General features: G+C 50.8%; 2 protein-coding genes across 2 annotated transcripts in view; one reads left to right on the top strand and one right to left on the bottom strand.

Annotated features, from left to right (window-relative positions):
• Positions 1-1,816: 1,816 nt before the first annotated feature.
• Positions 1,817-4,323, top strand: NINJ2 (ninjurin 2). Its single transcript, XM_064284757.1, has 3 exons — positions 1,817-2,309; positions 3,427-3,610; positions 4,126-4,323. The coding sequence occupies exons 1-2, from the start codon at positions 2,156-2,158 to the stop codon at positions 3,591-3,593; spliced, it is 321 nt and encodes a 106-aa protein (XP_064140827.1). The 5' UTR covers positions 1,817-2,155; the 3' UTR covers positions 3,594-3,610; positions 4,126-4,323.
• Positions 4,324-7,724: 3,401 nt separating this feature from the next.
• The window catches only part of B4GALNT3 (beta-1,4-N-acetyl-galactosaminyltransferase 3), a 124,802-nt gene continuing 116,619 nt past the window's right edge, over positions 7,725-15,907 (bottom strand). Inside the window, exons 13-20 of the mRNA XM_064285189.1 lie at positions 15,710-15,771; positions 14,307-15,087; positions 12,222-12,541; positions 11,381-11,534; positions 11,087-11,159; positions 10,525-10,678; positions 9,737-9,863; positions 7,725-7,833 (exon numbers count right to left, since the gene is read on the bottom strand). Coding sequence (XP_064141259.1) covers positions 7,725-7,833; positions 9,737-9,863; positions 10,525-10,678; positions 11,087-11,159; positions 11,381-11,534; positions 12,222-12,541; positions 14,307-15,087; positions 15,710-15,771 — 1,780 coding nt within the window. The remainder of the gene's footprint in view (positions 7,834-9,736; positions 9,864-10,524; positions 10,679-11,086; positions 11,160-11,380; positions 11,535-12,221; positions 12,542-14,306; positions 15,088-15,709; positions 15,772-15,907) is intronic.

Genomic DNA, 15,907 nt, shown 5'->3' with positions numbered 1-15,907 from the left:
AAGACTTTGTCTCACATACTTTAGACGTGTTATCAGGAGGGATCAGTCCCTGGAGAAGGACATCATGCTTGGCAGGGTACAGGGTCAGGGAAAAAAAGGAAGACCTTCAATGAGATGGATTGACGCAGTGGCTGCAACAATGGGCTCAAGCATCACAACGATTGTGAGGATGGTGCAGGACCAGGCAGTGTTTTGTTCTGTTGTACATAGGGTCGCTATGAGTCAGACCTGACTCGATGTCACCTAACAACAACAATATTAGTTTAATGGCTATGTGGAGCCCTGGTGGTGCAGTGGTTAAGAGCTACGGCTGCTAACCGAAAGGTCAGCAGTTTGAATCCACCAGCCACTCCCTGGAAACCCTATGGGGCAGTTCTGCTCTGTGCTGTAGGGTCGCAATGAGTTGCAATTGACTCGACAGCACTGAGTTTTTTTTTTTTAATGGATATGTATATAATTTTTAATGAAATAATGCACATCTCTTAGGGATGCATGGTCAAAAACATTTTTTAGTGCGCTATCAGAAAAGTTTGGAAACCACTGCATTTGAGGACCTCTTAAGGGCTTTTAGAGTCAAAGGTCCTGATCAGATAGGCTTCTCTCCTCTCCCATTGGTCTTGAGGTCTATGTTTTTACCTGAGGTACAGAGAAGTGAAGTGACTTGCTGGGGTCACACTGAATACAGGGAGCAGAACATATCCAGAACCTTCTGAGACCTGCTTCATCCATCCATCCATCCATCCGTCCGTCCGTCCGTCCATCCGTCTGTCCGTCTGTCCATCCATCCATCACATCCATCCAACAGATATTTATCCTGTTATGGTATCTGCTGGGTTGGCTTCCCTGCCTCCAGGCTGTAACATCTTTCAAAGTCCTCCCTCTCCTTTCTTACCACCACTATAATTCAGTTCTTGTCACCCTGACCCTAAATTAAGACCATAACTTTTGAATGGGCCTCTCTATTATGGTCCCTCCTAGGCCAAACCATGCCAGGCACCACTTACTATTAATCTCCCTGAAATTTGCCCAAGTAACGTTGAGTGACTGCAGATCGCTTGCAGTATACAGTCTGAATTTTTTGGCCTAACCCAGAAGTTGATACCCTATGCCCTGTATTGTGAGCCTACCTTGGATTAGTGGCTTCTTGAGGAGCTTCGTTTTATGCTTTAAAATCTAATCAAAAGGAAATTATACTTCAATAAATTCTAGCCAAAAAATAAAAAAAAAAAAAAGAATTTAGAGGCTCTGTCTAGTATACATCGCTGCACGTATATAGACAGAATTCTGTGAATGTGTTCTGACACACGTCTGTGGCTGTAACAGCCTGAGTGAACCCGAGCTGGGGCCGAAAGAGATCAAAACGCAGCCCATGCGGAGTGAGCTTCTTGGCTCAAGCAGACACGTGAGACTATGTGGGCAGCTCCTGTCTGGAGGCAAGATGAGAAGCCAGAGGGGGACAGGAGCTGGTTGAACGGACACGGGGAATACAGGGTGAAGAGGAGTGTGCTGTCTCATTAGGGGGAGAGCAGCTAGGAGTACACAGCAAGGCGTGTATAAGTTTTTGTATGAGAGACTGATTTGATCTGTAAACTTTTACTTAAAGCACACACACACACGCAAATTAAAGTGCACTCAAGCACACACACACACACACCTGCAACCCATGCTCCCTTGCTAATCCGTGCTTCTTGCCTTGGGGCCATGTCATTCTGGGACTTTTTCTACTTTCACCTAAGCCTCAGAGCTCCTCCTAGTGAGTTCTCAGATGAAAAGAGCGCAACCCCATGCTGACACCTGGCCCAGGTAAAATCGTGAGTAAAATGCTGAAGGTGCATTTTCAAGCAGTCGAGGACCCTTCCCCCTTTCTTCAGATGGGTGGGTGAAGGTGTGAGGGGTGACCCTCCATGAAATATAAATTTCATTTCAGAGCTCAAAAAATAATTTTTTTTTCCCTAGCCCAGCCTTTTTTTTTCTCAGTCCCACTTGGTTTGGAGGGAACTAAAATTTAATAGCCCTCTGTTCTTTCAACTGCTTCCCTTCTGGAGTCTCCAGGTAAGGCTTGGTTTCTCTCTTGCAGCCCGGGAATTCCAACCCCAGGAGGAACCAGCCCATCAACCTGAACCATTATGCCACCAAGAAGAGCGTGGCAGAGAGCATGCTGGACGTGGCCCTCTTCATGTCCAACGCCACGCGGCTGAAAGCGGTGCTAGAGCAGGGGCCGTCCTCCCATTACTACACCACCCTGGTAACGCTCATCAGCATCTCCCTGCTTCTGCAGGTGGTCATCGGAATCCTCCTCGTGGTCATCGGTAAGGAGCCAGCCTTTCAGCGCCCCCTAAAGCACCTCCCTATATCACTCCGCATATGCCAATTTAACGGTCACCTAACCTCGTGTTAGGAGTCCCTGGGTGGCACAATCACTAGCAAAAAGGTTGGCGATTTGAATCCATCCAGAGGTGCCTCGGAAGACAGGCCTGGAAATCTGCTTCAGAAAGGTCACAGCCTTGAAAACCCTATGGAGCAGTTTGACTCTGCACACATGGGGCCACCATGACTCAGAATTGACTTGACAGCAACTAACAACAACATCGTGGTAGCCCTCTGCATCCACAAATGCCCAAACGACGACTCCTATACAGTGAGGGCAGGCATGCTGTCTTATCTCCTGGCATCCCATGTAGTGGACACTCCCCAAATACCTGCTGAATGACTGCCCTCACTAACTTGTGTCAAGAGTTCTTCATAGCATTTTTGTGAACATTTATTCCCACTCTTAGAAGACCCAGTGTAAATTCCCAAAACCACATGGATGCTCAGTGAGAGCAAAGGCATTTCAACCTGATGACTCCCCCCTTCCTTGGTTTCTGCTACATGGATCTCTGAGATGGCAGACTTTCTCTAAGTTCCAACGGATGTTGTGAGAAAAGCCCCAGGCTGAGGCCCCCACCCTGACCCTTACCTCCCACCTCCCACCTCCCCACAGCACCCGGGGCTGAGGCCCCCACCCTGACCCTTACCTCCCACCTCCCCACAGCACCCGGGGCTGAGGCCCCCACCCTGACCCTTACCTCCCGCCTCCCACCTCCCCACAACACCCGGGGCTGAGGCCCCCACCCTGACCCTTACCTCCCACCTCCCACCTCTCCACAGCGCCCGGGGCTGAGGCCCCCACCCTGACCCTTACCTCCCACCTCCCACCTCCCCACTGCATCCAGGGCTGAGGCCCCCACCCTGACCCTTACCTCCCACCTCCCCACAGCACCCAGGGCTGAGGCCCCCACCCTGACCCTTACCTCCCACCTCCCCACAGCACCCGGGGCTGAGGCCCCCACCCTGACCCTTACCTCCAACCTCCCACCTCCCCACAGCACCCGGGGCTGAGGCCCCCACCCTGGCCCTTAACTCCCACCTCCCACCTCTCCACAGCACGGCTGAACCTGAACGAGGTGGAAAACCAGTGGAGATTAAATCAGCTCAACAATGCTGCCACCAGCCTGGTCTTCATCACTGTTGTCATCAACATCTTCATTACAGCCTTCGGGGCACATAAGACAGGGTTCCTGGCGGCCAGGACCTCAAGAAATCCTCTCTGAACGGAGCCTGGGCCCAGGTGAGGGGGAAGGATGGGAGGTCCTAGGTCCAAGGGCTCCCCAGGTGGCCCTTCTCTCACCTCAGGAGGGTTGGGAAGAGAGATTCCTTGTCAAGAAAAAGGAGGCTACAGATTTAGGAGGCAAGGAGGGGATCTTGGAGAAGGGCTTGAATTGAGACTAGAAAAAGCCTCCCCAAAACCCTCTTGTGCTCTACTTCAGTTCCTGGACTTGGGTTTATCTATAGCTTGGGGTGGGGTGGCTGGCTGTGCCCCTCTGGCAAGAGGAAAGATGGAAATGTGGAGTTCCTCTTTGGCATTGTCTAGCATCCTTGCTACTCAAATTGTGGCCCATGGACCAGTGGGATCAAACCACACCACCTGGGAGGTTATTGAAAATGCAGAATCTCAGGTCCTACACCAGACCTGCTGAGCCAAACCTGCATTTCCAGAGGATTGCGAGGTGAATCATGCGCACATTAAAGTTTGAGGAGCACTGGGTCTGCCCTCTCATTGCCTCTTCTTTGCTTCCCTTACAGGTACTGGGTCTGGAACTCCTTCATCCCTGATCTCCCAGGCTGTCGGGTACGTTCCACAGACCCTGGGAGAGCTTCTAAAAGGACAGTATAGATGCCCTTGCTCCCTTCCCATGAGTAACTGAATGAAGATGGGATATTTTGCTGATTTAAGTGAATTCCACCTTGGCCTGGAGTCCTAAGCTCAGACTGGAGTACTGCCAGCCTTTCCTCCCTGGTAGCATCTCCTGAACCCAGGGCATGTGAGAAGGACCGAGTCTTCCTGCTAGAGGACTCTGGTTCTTACTCCACCCCATCCCTTCCCTCTGCTTTGGGTCTCAGTTTTCCTTTCTGTAAAATGGAATGATTTCTGTCTATAAAATTTTCTGCATATCCACTGTGAGTCAATGTCTGTTTTCAGCGGTGAAGGCCCAACCATCCTGGTTGGTGTCTGAATTCCCTCTCCATCTGTGTCCTGGAAAGGGCTCAAAGGAGCAAATACCAGGCTTTAAAATCACTCCCTCTCCTGTGGGTTCTGCTCTGATTCAACTTACCTGGGCCCACATGCCTTTGGCTAATTATCATCTGCTGTATCAATTCCAGATTAGTCATTCTGGATTGATGCTTGGAATCTTTTTCAAGATTGTACTATAAACCTACTCTAGCTTTCACAATTACACGTTCTCTTAAACATGTGTTTAAGGAATACAAACCAATTTTGATCTCTGCCTAGGCTAAATATAACCAGGAAGGTAAGTTTGCACCTGTAAGGCATCACAGAGCAGCCCCAGCTAAAACAGAAATGACTTTTAGGTTGTCTGCTATTTTAGAATAAGCCACACCTTGGCTCCTCTCCACTGCTCACCATTCTTGCTCTATAGCTAGCCTTCACCCAGGGTAGCCAAAATTCTTTCTCAGCTGAAACCACGCATCTCTGCTAATCCACAGAAGCAGAAAATGCCTGCTCAACTATTTGACTGGGAGCTCCTCAGACAGGGACAATGCCCCCTTCCTGAATAACCCATTGCTCATAGAAGGCTGTCTCCCACACAGGCAGGAGCCAAACTAATAATGGTAAAGGGTGGAGGATGGCATGAGAGGGAACTTGGCGTGTCCATCAGATGCCTGACAGCTGAGGGACACAGATGTGTTCCTGTGCCCCTCAGCCAACCCCTCCCACCGTGGAAGGACAACAGGAAAACACAAGAGCCATTTTTTTTCCTAAGAAGATGCTGTATTTAATTCCCTCCCCCCATCCCGTTCCCTCCCCCAACCCAACCCATTTTCCTACAGAGTAGGGGCCATGCCAGGCCCTTCCACTTAAGGCAGACGGTGTGGAGGTAACAAATATCAAACACAAAGCCAGGGACAGATTACCCAATAAGCAAAGTACGCACGGGCTTACTAGTGCTTGCTTACTCATCCGTAGTACACAAGTTCACCTGTTTTTCACCACATCAAAGATGTGAAACCTATGGGAAATTGTGCACTACAGATTAGTAAATAAACACTAGTAAGCCAGTGCGTACCTTGCTTACTGGTTAATCCACCCCTGCACAAGGCACTGGCCCAGGGACAGAGGAGTGGTGGGCAGGGCAGGGAGAAGGCTGGGCTGGCTCATCAGAAGAAGTGAAGCAGGAGGCTATTTGGGCTGTTGCAGACCTGCCGGTGCAATGCCTGAGGATGAGGGTGAGTGGCCCCAGGAGGAAACCTGGGCCCCACCAGGCCAACTGCAGCCCTCGCCTACTCCATATGAGCCCTCTCCAGAAGGCAGCAGGCCTGTGTAGGAACCACAAAAAGCCAGGGCCTAGGGAGCTTATATGGCATCCATAAGCCACAACCTATTAATTGAAAAGACTTTGTCCTTCCTTCCTGATTTCTTAGAGGGAGGCAGGGATTCTCCCCACCCCCAGAAGGTTCTCCATTCTCCCTTATGCCAAGCTTATGCCCTTGGTGAGTAAGACACCGACTAGGTAGCTCCCGAGGCTCCAGATGCTGTGATTTGGGCTCTGGCACAGCTTGGAGCTTGGGCTCAGCTGATTGGCCTCCTGGGCCCTGCTGCACCCGCAGTCCTTCCTCACAGCAGAGGCCCTGTGCTCCCCTCCCTCAGCAGACACTGGAGTTCAAGATCCAGCATCCGATGCACCACTGGTGAATTCAGCAGCAGTGGAGGAGGCAGCAGCAGCAGTAGAAAAACCCCCAGCTACAAAGTCACCTGGGGACTGTTAGTGCAAGATAAGTGTGTGATAATCAGCTGGGTGGGGGGAAGGTTGGCAGTAGAGTACAAGGGCCAAGGGCTATTTTCCCTGAACTGCTTAGCTTTGCCTTTCCTCTTGCCCCCTGCTGCCTTCCACTTGGAGACGCCCTCACCTTCCCAAATCTTTCATCCTGCCCCCTTCCTACTCTGCTCCCTGTTTCACGGTCAGGGTCTCGCCCAAACACCTTCTTCCACCCAAGGCACAGATCCAGCATGTTCCTCCTGACGCCAGCCCTGCTAGGTGGCTGGGGTTCTCCCTGTAGAAGGTCAAGTCCACAGGGGTGTTGGACTGTGAGGACTCTGCAAGTTTTCTACATCCCTTTCCACCTTCCTGCCTGCCCCCATCCCCTCTGCTCATCTAAGGGAAGTCGATGGATTATTTCCACATCTGCGTTCCTCTCTTCTTCATATTCTCTCCAGAGGCTGTACCTTACGGGTGAGCTGGGAAGAGACTTAAGCTTCACTTCCTTGCCTTTTTCACCTTGCCCATTCTGCACGGCCTGTATGCCAAACGCTGGTAAGATGAAGAGCCCACTGCCCACCACGTGCCCATCTCCCAGCTCCCCTGTCACACTAGCATGATGATGTCAGCTCTGTGCTTCTGGTCAATCTGAAGTTAGCTCCACCTGGAGGGTAAGGTTAATGCCCTTGTTGGTGGCCACCTTTCAGTGGCTACCTGGGAGAGGTGCATGTCACTGGAAGGCACGTGCATGGGGTACAGCTGAGAACCGCTCCCCACGGAGCCAGCCCCTCTGGTTACAAATCAGCTGCCAGGGTCAGGACCAAGGGACTTGATACTACACAGGAATGGGTCTGAGGTATGCAAGTGGGGACTTTCCCTAGATATACAACTTCATCCCTCTCTCACAGTCAGTGCTGGGTCTGCAAGGGACTGGACAGCTACAGTTTTGGTTTTCTGTTAAAAAAAAATAAAACCCCCCAAAAATATGTCCCAAAAGTTTCCAGTTTGTGGTCCATATTCCCTGTGAGGAGCTCTGGGTGGGTGCTGGAATCCACCCTCATGGACAAGGATGGTATTGCTCAAGCGGTCTTGCCTTCCTTGAACTAATTGCCCCGTCCTTCTCAGGTGCTGTTCCATCTCTGTCGACAATGAGTGGCCCCTCCTGGCCCCTCTCCCAAAGTCCTCCCTTCTGGAGGCCCCAGGATGGAGAAGGGAACCTTGGCACCGCTCTCTGAGCAAGGGGGCAGCCCTGGTGAAGTGGGGGCTTTAGCTGAGGCCTCATGAGCCCCAGCCTTTGCTTCTGCCCCTTTCCCTGCCGTCTTCCAGCATCGAGCAGGGGCCCTGGAGGAGCAACCACAAGTCAAGGAGCAGGAAGTGGTCAGTCCAGCAGGCCACCCCTCAGGATTATGGCGACCTCATTTGGCGGCGGTTCCACATGCCTCGCTTGGAATGGAAATAATGGAAGAAATTCCTGAGGGCCAGACGTTCTACTTCCAGGCCTGCTTGGAGGATCCTGAATGGGGTGGCGGGGGGGAAGGCAGGATGAGCCAACAGAAGCAGGAGAGGTCCCTAGGGAGAGGCCTGGACCCCAGAGGAACCTGCCCTTCCACATCTACGTCAGACCCTGTCCCTTTCTTCATCTATTCACTTCCCACTGGGCATAGGGAGAAGGATGTAGTGGAAAGAATGTGGGTTTGAATTCCAGCTCCGTGACTTAGTAGCTGTATAAGTAATGTCATCTTTCAGAGCCTCAGTTTGCATATCTCTAGGAAGAGGACAATTATGTATAGGAGGGTGGTGGTAAAGATTAGAGGTGACAGATTTTACATACACTAAGTACCCAATAGCTATGGTTTAGCCTACAGAGGTACCCCATTACTATTTGATGGAAGCAGAGGGTGGGAGCAGAAGAGCTTGTCCCCAGGGCCTTCCTGTACCTTTTTTGTGTGTGTAGCTCACTGGGAGTCTCTCTCACAGGGCTGGAAATAGTTAGAACTGGGCACAATCTCTTTCTTCTCAGGCCCAATCTGGCACGAAGATCAAGGGTGGAGGGAACTGCTAGACCAGGCTTCCCAAATCAGGGCTTCCATCTGCTTTGGGACCTGCTTTGATCTAGCTTTATGAACTCTGGTTATCTGATAGAAGCTCCCTCAACTTCCTTCCTTTTCACCTTAAATTCTCTTAATAGTACCGTCTTCCTTTTCTTTCTTTCCTCTAGGGAAGAAAACATAAGCAGACCTGGTTTTTAAGTCTCTGACATTCACTAGCTGTGATATTTGGGGCAAGTTATTAACTTCTCTTCAAGATTCAGTTTTCTTACCTGGAAAATGCAGATGGTTACACCTACCTCACAGAGCTTGGTGGGAGGAGGTATTAATGACGTAATATATGTAAATCACCTGGCAAGAGTAGTGAGTGGTTGTCTCTTGCCCTGTCTCTCAGGAGGAAGTGTGTCTCTTCCTTGTCAGGATGCCCCCTCCCCAGGTGCTCCTGACCATGCCTGTTCACCTCCTCTGGGACACCACACCAGCAATTACAATCTTTCTTTTTTGGATTTTTCCCTCTCTCTCTCCCCTTGTTCCTTCCCCTTAAGGCACCATCCTCTTTTCGTCCCCTTCTCTTGGCAGTAAACTTCTTGAAACAAGAGTCTTATACTACACAGCCTCCACTTCCTCACCATCTCCATGTTCCTCAAACCCCTACAACCTAGTATCACTGTCCAAACTTGCTTCCTGTTAAAATACCCTTCTTGCTCACTTGCCAAGTCTGACAGCTTATACTATGTTCTCCTCCTTCTCTCTGAGGCTTTGCATACCATTGACAATTTCTTCCTCCCCAAAACCCTCTTCTCCCTTGGCTTCCAGGGACCCAGAACATTCTAGATATCTTTTTGCCCTTTAATGGTCCACATGGCTCTCTTTAGCCGGTCCCAAAATCTTTCCTGGCCCTTTCCCCATGTCTTTCTTGTCCATTCACACAACTTCTGCCTCCTCCTCTGGGCGGCCATGGAGGGCAGGAAAGCTGCTATCTGGCTAGGGAGAATGTAGTCATATCCTCAAAGAGTGTCTCGCTTGGTGTTAAGAATATTATCATTTATGTTTGTAGGGCTCAACGGTTTTTTTTTTTTCCTTGACAGTTTACTAAACGCTTTTTCACACCTTTAATTTCCACACCAGCCCTGTGACACAGACAGAGAAAGTATCATCCCCCTCTAAGAGATATGGAAACTGAGTGTCAGTGAGGTAAATCTGAACCCTAGTAAGTGATAGAGCCTCCCCCAGCTCAGTGCTCTTTCCACAGCATCTGACTGACCTATGTGTTAGGAATCTGCAGCCAGGAGGATTGCTTGGCTGGTCTAGCCCTGTTCCCTCCCCAGAGCACTTGACGGGATAGAATTCCAGCCTGTCCCCAGTCACCTGTCCAGCAGTTCCCAGTCCTCCCCGCCCCAGCGGTCTCGGAACTCCTTGGTGTTCATGCCCCCGATCCTGTCCAGGTCTGACTTATAGATGCCAAGCAGTCCAAACCCATTCACCTCCCAGTAGCCTGTGGACAAACAAGGAATGAGGCCAGGTGAGACAAGCCTCACGGGCCAGGAAGAATGAAAATGAAAAAGGCTTCAGGGATGTATTCCTACAGACTTTTCTGAAGGAGGGAGGACAGGGCTGGCTCTGATGTGCTGAATAAGGTCAGCTGAAACAGAAAACGATTTCAACTGAAGAAGTCCCTTGCCTGTTTGGGGGAGATGCTCCCTAAGCTGCGGTTCAAAGCCAGCAAAAAGCAGCAGTCCCACCAGGGGGTGACCAAAGGGCTGATGACAGCCCTATAGATAGAATCTGATAACAGCAGCCATTGAAGGCACGGCGGAGTGTTGGTCTCCTTGTCTGTTTCCCTTTCCAGGCTATAGGCAGGAACACACATCCTCAGAGGGGCACAGAGTCTGGCACATAACAATGGCTTAACACATGTTTTGATCAATGAACGAAGGGGATGAAGAGGCTGGAAATGCTTGCTGCTGCTGTTACTGCTGCTGTCAGCACAGTCCTAGGCCCTTCTCTGCTGGATTGTCCAGCTGAGCAGAGGCAGCAGGAGCTAGGGGTCAGGGGGAGATGCTGACACTTGCGGTCATGACTGTTTCCAGCTCTGGGGCTAAGGGTCAAGGCCAGAGAGGTCTTTCCCACCCCCTGCAGCCCAGGGCAGGGCTCACCCTCAGGCCACTGGGGGGTGGCCCCACAATGCAGCCTCATAACCATGGGAGCGAAGGCCATCTTGCCCTCAACACAGTGCTTCCGGATGGTATCAATGATCCCAGCTGGGAAGTGGATGTGGAGGTCACAGAGGAAGACGATGCTGTGTGGGTCCTGGGGATAGACGTGGGCAGGGTCAGCAGACCAGGCCGCTAGGAGACCAGGCTACTGTCTCAGACAATCCCTAAGCTCTTCCCCATTGAAATGACCGACAAACTTCCCCAGAACAAACTGGTGGGAAGATTCCCACAGTACTGGGTATCAGAGCACAGTTCTTACCATCAGAGGGTGAATTCTGAGCCTTCTCCCCATTCTTTATGAACCCCAAAACTCTGGATAACTGGGCAAATGCTCTATTGTCATTTCTTAGTCCCACCCTAGCACTGGCCCTGCAGCATACAGAGAGGACCCCCTGTGTTCTCCCTTCCTCCCCAAGGAGCTGACCACCTTACACATCCCGAATGTCTCTCTCCTCTTGCCAGTCTTTAATTATACTTCCCAAGCCCCTACCAGGCCACTTACCTTCACCAGGTCTATGCCAGCCTGAAGTCCAGCTGAGCGCTCAAAGTTTCCATTTAGCTTCATGTACTGGTAGCTGCAGGGAGAAGAGAGAGCTGAGTATCAGGACCCCTGGAGGAAGGTGGCAGGCACAGAGGTGAGAACTGATCCTGGGATGGGATTATGGGAAGGTGAGTTCTCTGGGGAAAGCCAGGGACTGGAAATCAGGAGAGCTGGGTTGGACTGCTGGCTCCGCATCAGGCCCACCAGTCCTGAGGAGGCAGCCCAGGAGATGCCCTGACCAGGGGCCCTCCTCACCTCCGCAGCTTGGACCTCTTCAGTGCCATCTCAACATCCATGTCCTCACTGCTGTAGTCAGTGATGATGATGTTGAAGTGCGGGTCACCGGTGACCTGGAACAGCTTTTCCATGTCTCTGATGAGCTGGTGCACCCAGCGAGCTTGGTTCTTCACTACCCCAGTGGGGTAGAGGAAAGCAAGAAGCAGAGGTGGGCAAAGGTGAGCACCTCTACTCTTGGTTACAGTCGGGAGTCCTCTGCTTAGGGGATAGTACAACTTTGGGAAACCCTCAGTGATACAGCACAAAGACTCAAGGGCAGAGCCAGGACCCACAGCTAAAGGGGCCTCTGTGTCCTGCCCTCCTCATGCCCTCCCAGGCAGGGCCCCATGAGAAGGCCTTGGCTGAAGCTCCTCATCAGTTCTACTCGGTCACCTGCCATGTTCTAACACTCACACCCTAGGATTGGTCCATCTTATTATCATCCTTTATTGCTTGTTCCACCTTCTCATAAAAACCAGCCTACCTGCCCTATTAAGTACTCTCCCTGTCTTATTTCCCCAGACCAGTTGTAACCCGCACTGTAGCAACCCCATCTGATTATCAGTCCTGACCCTGAGACTTGGCATGACAGAAAGAGCACTGGCCCATGAGCCAGGATCAATTCCTAGCTCTAACACTTGCTAGCCATGTAACCTTGGACAAGTTATGTTTCTCTTGTGAGCCTCAGTTTCCTCAGCTGTAAAATGGCCTCTCTCACAAATTGTTGTGAGATCAAATCAGTGAGCACAGACCTAGGTACTCACGATTATTATCAGGATCCCTGCCTTGCTAGCAATACCCAGGCTTGGCCGAGGCTCACCAGGCACGATGAAATGGACTATGGCTCGGTGATTCCAGGAGAAGCCCAGGGGCCAGCACAGCTTCGGCTCTGGGACCCGGGCATTCAGGGCTTGTCTCCGGTGGTTGTGGGGACTCCAGACCAGGCCTTGCAGGTTCCGGGCCTCCACCTCCTCCCCGCCAGCTGGATCGATGCCCTGCCAGCCTCGCGTAGACACGTACTCAGAGAGCCGCACCAGGCGCTGGCCTTGTTCCAGCAGCTCAAGCTCCAGGAGGTAACGGCCCCCACGTAGCTGGTCCTCCCGCTTCTCCACGTTCACGATGCGCTGCAGCTGGTACCTCCTGTGACAGAAAGGAGGGGGGGTGTCTTGAGTAATTCCTTCCCACACTGGAGAGAGCATGGCATTGACACTGACTAGCTATGGGGCCTCAGGCGAGATGCTCAACCTCTCTAGGATTCAGTGCCTCCATCTTTAAAAATGTACCCATTGAACCTGATGATCTCTGAAGACTGTCACAGCTCTACGACCCTAAGTATTTAAGGTGAGCAAGAGGGCTCACAGTGAAGGCGTTCATTGAGAAACTGACACTCATTAATAAAACGCCCCCTTCAAATCAAAAGTCCCTAAGACACATGGGTAATTAGACAAATGTTCATTGGTGTGCTTATCATTAGTCATTAAGAAAATACAAATCAAATCCACAATGATACCACTTCACACCCACTAAAAACAAATAATAACAAGTGTTCGTGAGAATATGGAAAAATTAGAACACTTATGCACGCTGGTGAAAATGTGAAATGGTGCAACCCCTTTGGGAAAGAGTCTGGCAGTTCCGCAAAAGATTAAACATAGAGTTACTACAGGACCCAGCAATTTTACCCCTGGTATGTATCCAAGAGAAATGAAACATACATCCACATAAAAACTTGTACACAAATGTTCATAGCAGCATTATTCATAATAGCCAAAAAGCAGAAATAACCCAAATATTCATCAGCTGAGGAATAAACCCATTGCTGTCGACTTGATTCCAGCTCATAATAACCCTACAGGACAGAGTAGAACTGCCCCACAGGGTTTCCAAAGAGCAGCTGGTAGATTCCAACTGCCAACCTTTTGGCTAGCAGCCATAGGTCTTAACCACTGTACCACCAGGGCTCTGACTAGATAAATAAAATGTGGTATATCCATGCAAAGGAATATTGGCATGTGTTGTTTGCTGTCTGGTTGATTTCCAACTCAAAGCTACCGTATAGGACAGAGTAGAACTGCACCACAGAGCTTCCTAGGCTGCAAATCTTACAGGAGCAGATCACCAGGTCTTTTCTCCTATGGACTGGCTGGTGGGTTCGAACCACCTATCTTTCTGTTAGCAGCTGAGTGCTTGACCATTGTGCTACTAGGGTAACCAGGGCTCCTTAATGGAATATTATTCAGCCGTAAAGGATTTACTCATACATGCTATAATGTGGATGAACTTTGATGATGCTACGCCAAGTGAAGAAGCCAAACATCAAACACACATATTGTGTGGTTCCATTTACATGAAATACACTGAATAGGCAAGCCCATGAAGACAGAAAGTAGGTTGGTGGTGGCCAGGGGCTGGGAAGAGGGAGGGAGGATAGGGAGTGACTGTTAATGGATATGAGGTTTCTTTTTAGGGTGCTGGAATTGTTTTGGAATTAGAGAATGGTGATGGTTGCTCAGCTTTGTGAATATACTAAAAACCAGTGAATTGTATACTTTAAAATGGTGAATTTTATCTAAAAAAAAAAAAAATGTTGATTGGCAGAATGAATGAATAAAAAAACAAAGAATATGAGGCACACACACCTAAAGCCCCAGGCCTTGTAGCCCACATTGGGAGATTTCATTTGTATTTTTTTTAGCCTTTGCTTTGTTATATCTCTTTACTTGCTCCTTTCCTGAGGGAGGAGACTTCAAGAACCTTGCCTGATGATGGAGCTGACTGACTGACTGGCCCAGGAGCCTGGGTTGGGGGTAAAGTTCCAGCTATTTCCACAACAGGGGGACTCTGGGGGAACCTGCTGGCTCCCATGTGCCCCAGCCCCTGGCCCCAGCAGAGCCCTTTACCTTACCCCCGGCTCCTCTGGTTGAGCTTCTTCAAGAAGACCCGCGTGACCTCAAGAGCCTCCTGCTCCGGAAGCAGAAGGTTGCCAGATGTGTTACAGTTCAGATCAATCCAGTCAGTTCGCAGGGCTTGGAAGTCGAGGTTCCGGGCACTAAAGGTCTGGTCCCAGTTTACTACTGGGTCAAACACAGGCGCATATTCGAACACTTCACTCACATCCTCTTCCTCTTCCTCTTCTTCTCCCTCTTCCTCTCCTTCCTCTTGTCCTTCCTGGCCTGCAGCCACCACTACCACCTCCTCCCCTCCATGCCAACCCCTCCTGGAGGCCTGAGGCTCCATCCTGTCTCCCCTCTTCTGCTCTGCAATGAATGACTCCACTTGACTCAGCCATTGGGACTGCTCTAGAGTCCTCCTGGGGCCGTCACCAGTGGGCCCAGGCCCCTTCATTTGAGGCAGGCTCCCTGCCAGGCGCCCAGGGAGCCACTGGTCAGAATGAGGAAAATCTTGGCTGAGCTCAGGGCTGGGTTTTCTTTCCCTCTTCTTTGGTTGCTGGGCTGGGATGTCACTGATCCTCACTGGGGAGAGAGCTGTGGAGTTCTGCTTGGAAAAAGGCACCAGCAGGCCCTCCTGAGGCTGAACCAGAAGCCTCCGCAGGCTCCGGAGGTGGTAGTCAGTGATGTCCTGCCCAGGGGTGGAGGTGGGCATCCTGGAGTTCTGGTCATTGGGGGCAGGGGTCTCCTCTGCCATATCTCCGTACTGGGAATCTTCAAGAAGGCCCTCCTCAGAGCCTGCAAGGTCACATCATTAATAACCACCATTCCTCCCCTCAGGGGGTTTCAACCTTTCTCCCAAAAAAGACACACAAGATAGCTAATAATCATATGTGTGACACGCTCAGTGCTTCCAGGCCAGAGATGGAATCCTGGCTCTGTTACTTACGTATTGTGGGAATTTGGACAAGTTATTCAATCTCAACTGACCCCAGTTTCTTCATCTGCATAAAGGGATCAATAATCCATCTCCCACAGGGTTGCTATGAAGGTTGAGTGATACAAATGGCCCAAGCCAAGCCCTGACTCCTGAGCAAGGTGTGCTTCACTACAGCAGAGCTTCACCAACAGTGTGTCTGGGATAGCAATCCCCCTCCAAGCAATGCAAGTAATCTCCTCCACAGCTCCAAATCCCCTCCAGCTGTTACAAATGGTGCCTTTTTTTTTTTTTTCCAAGCACCTTGATGTGGAAAAGGACGGAAGTACTGTTCTCGACTCCCTTGGGTATGGGGCACGGGATTATGTGGCTTGGATTTTAAGCTCCTCAAGAGCAGGGCTGGCATAGTCTGAACTTCCCTTAGAAACAGACTGTGGTCACCCTTCCCAGCCTGACTTGGAGGCCTCAGCTGTCACTCTGTACCTGGCTGCTCTGGTTCTCGAGTCTCAGGCTGGTCAATCTTGATGTACTCCTGAAAGCTGAACCTGCAGAAGGAAGGGAGATGGAGATTGGTACCCAGTACCCTGCAAGCTAAAGCCCTGGCTCTGCTGGAGGTCCCAGCAGGAACCTGAAGTCATGCCCCAGGCTACAGTGAAGGAAGGAGGCTGGTGAGAGAGTGTC

Source organism: Loxodonta africana, chromosome 4 (genome assembly GCF_030014295.1).
Source record: "Loxodonta africana isolate mLoxAfr1 chromosome 4, mLoxAfr1.hap2, whole genome shotgun sequence".
Classification (NCBI taxonomy): Eukaryota; Metazoa; Chordata; class Mammalia; order Proboscidea; family Elephantidae; genus Loxodonta; species Loxodonta africana.
This window is presented reverse-complemented; position numbering and strand designations above follow the sequence as displayed.

Bases quoted from the DNA above. Each gene is read 5' to 3' on its own strand.
- NINJ2 (XM_064284757.1), top strand. From the start codon at position 2,156: ATGCTGGACGTGGCCCTCTTCATGTCCAACGCCACGCGGCTGAAAGCG. The intron at 2,310-3,426 runs GTAAGGAGCCAG...ACCTCTCCACAG, and splicing joins AATCCTCCTCGTGGTCATCG to CACGGCTGAACCTGAACGAG.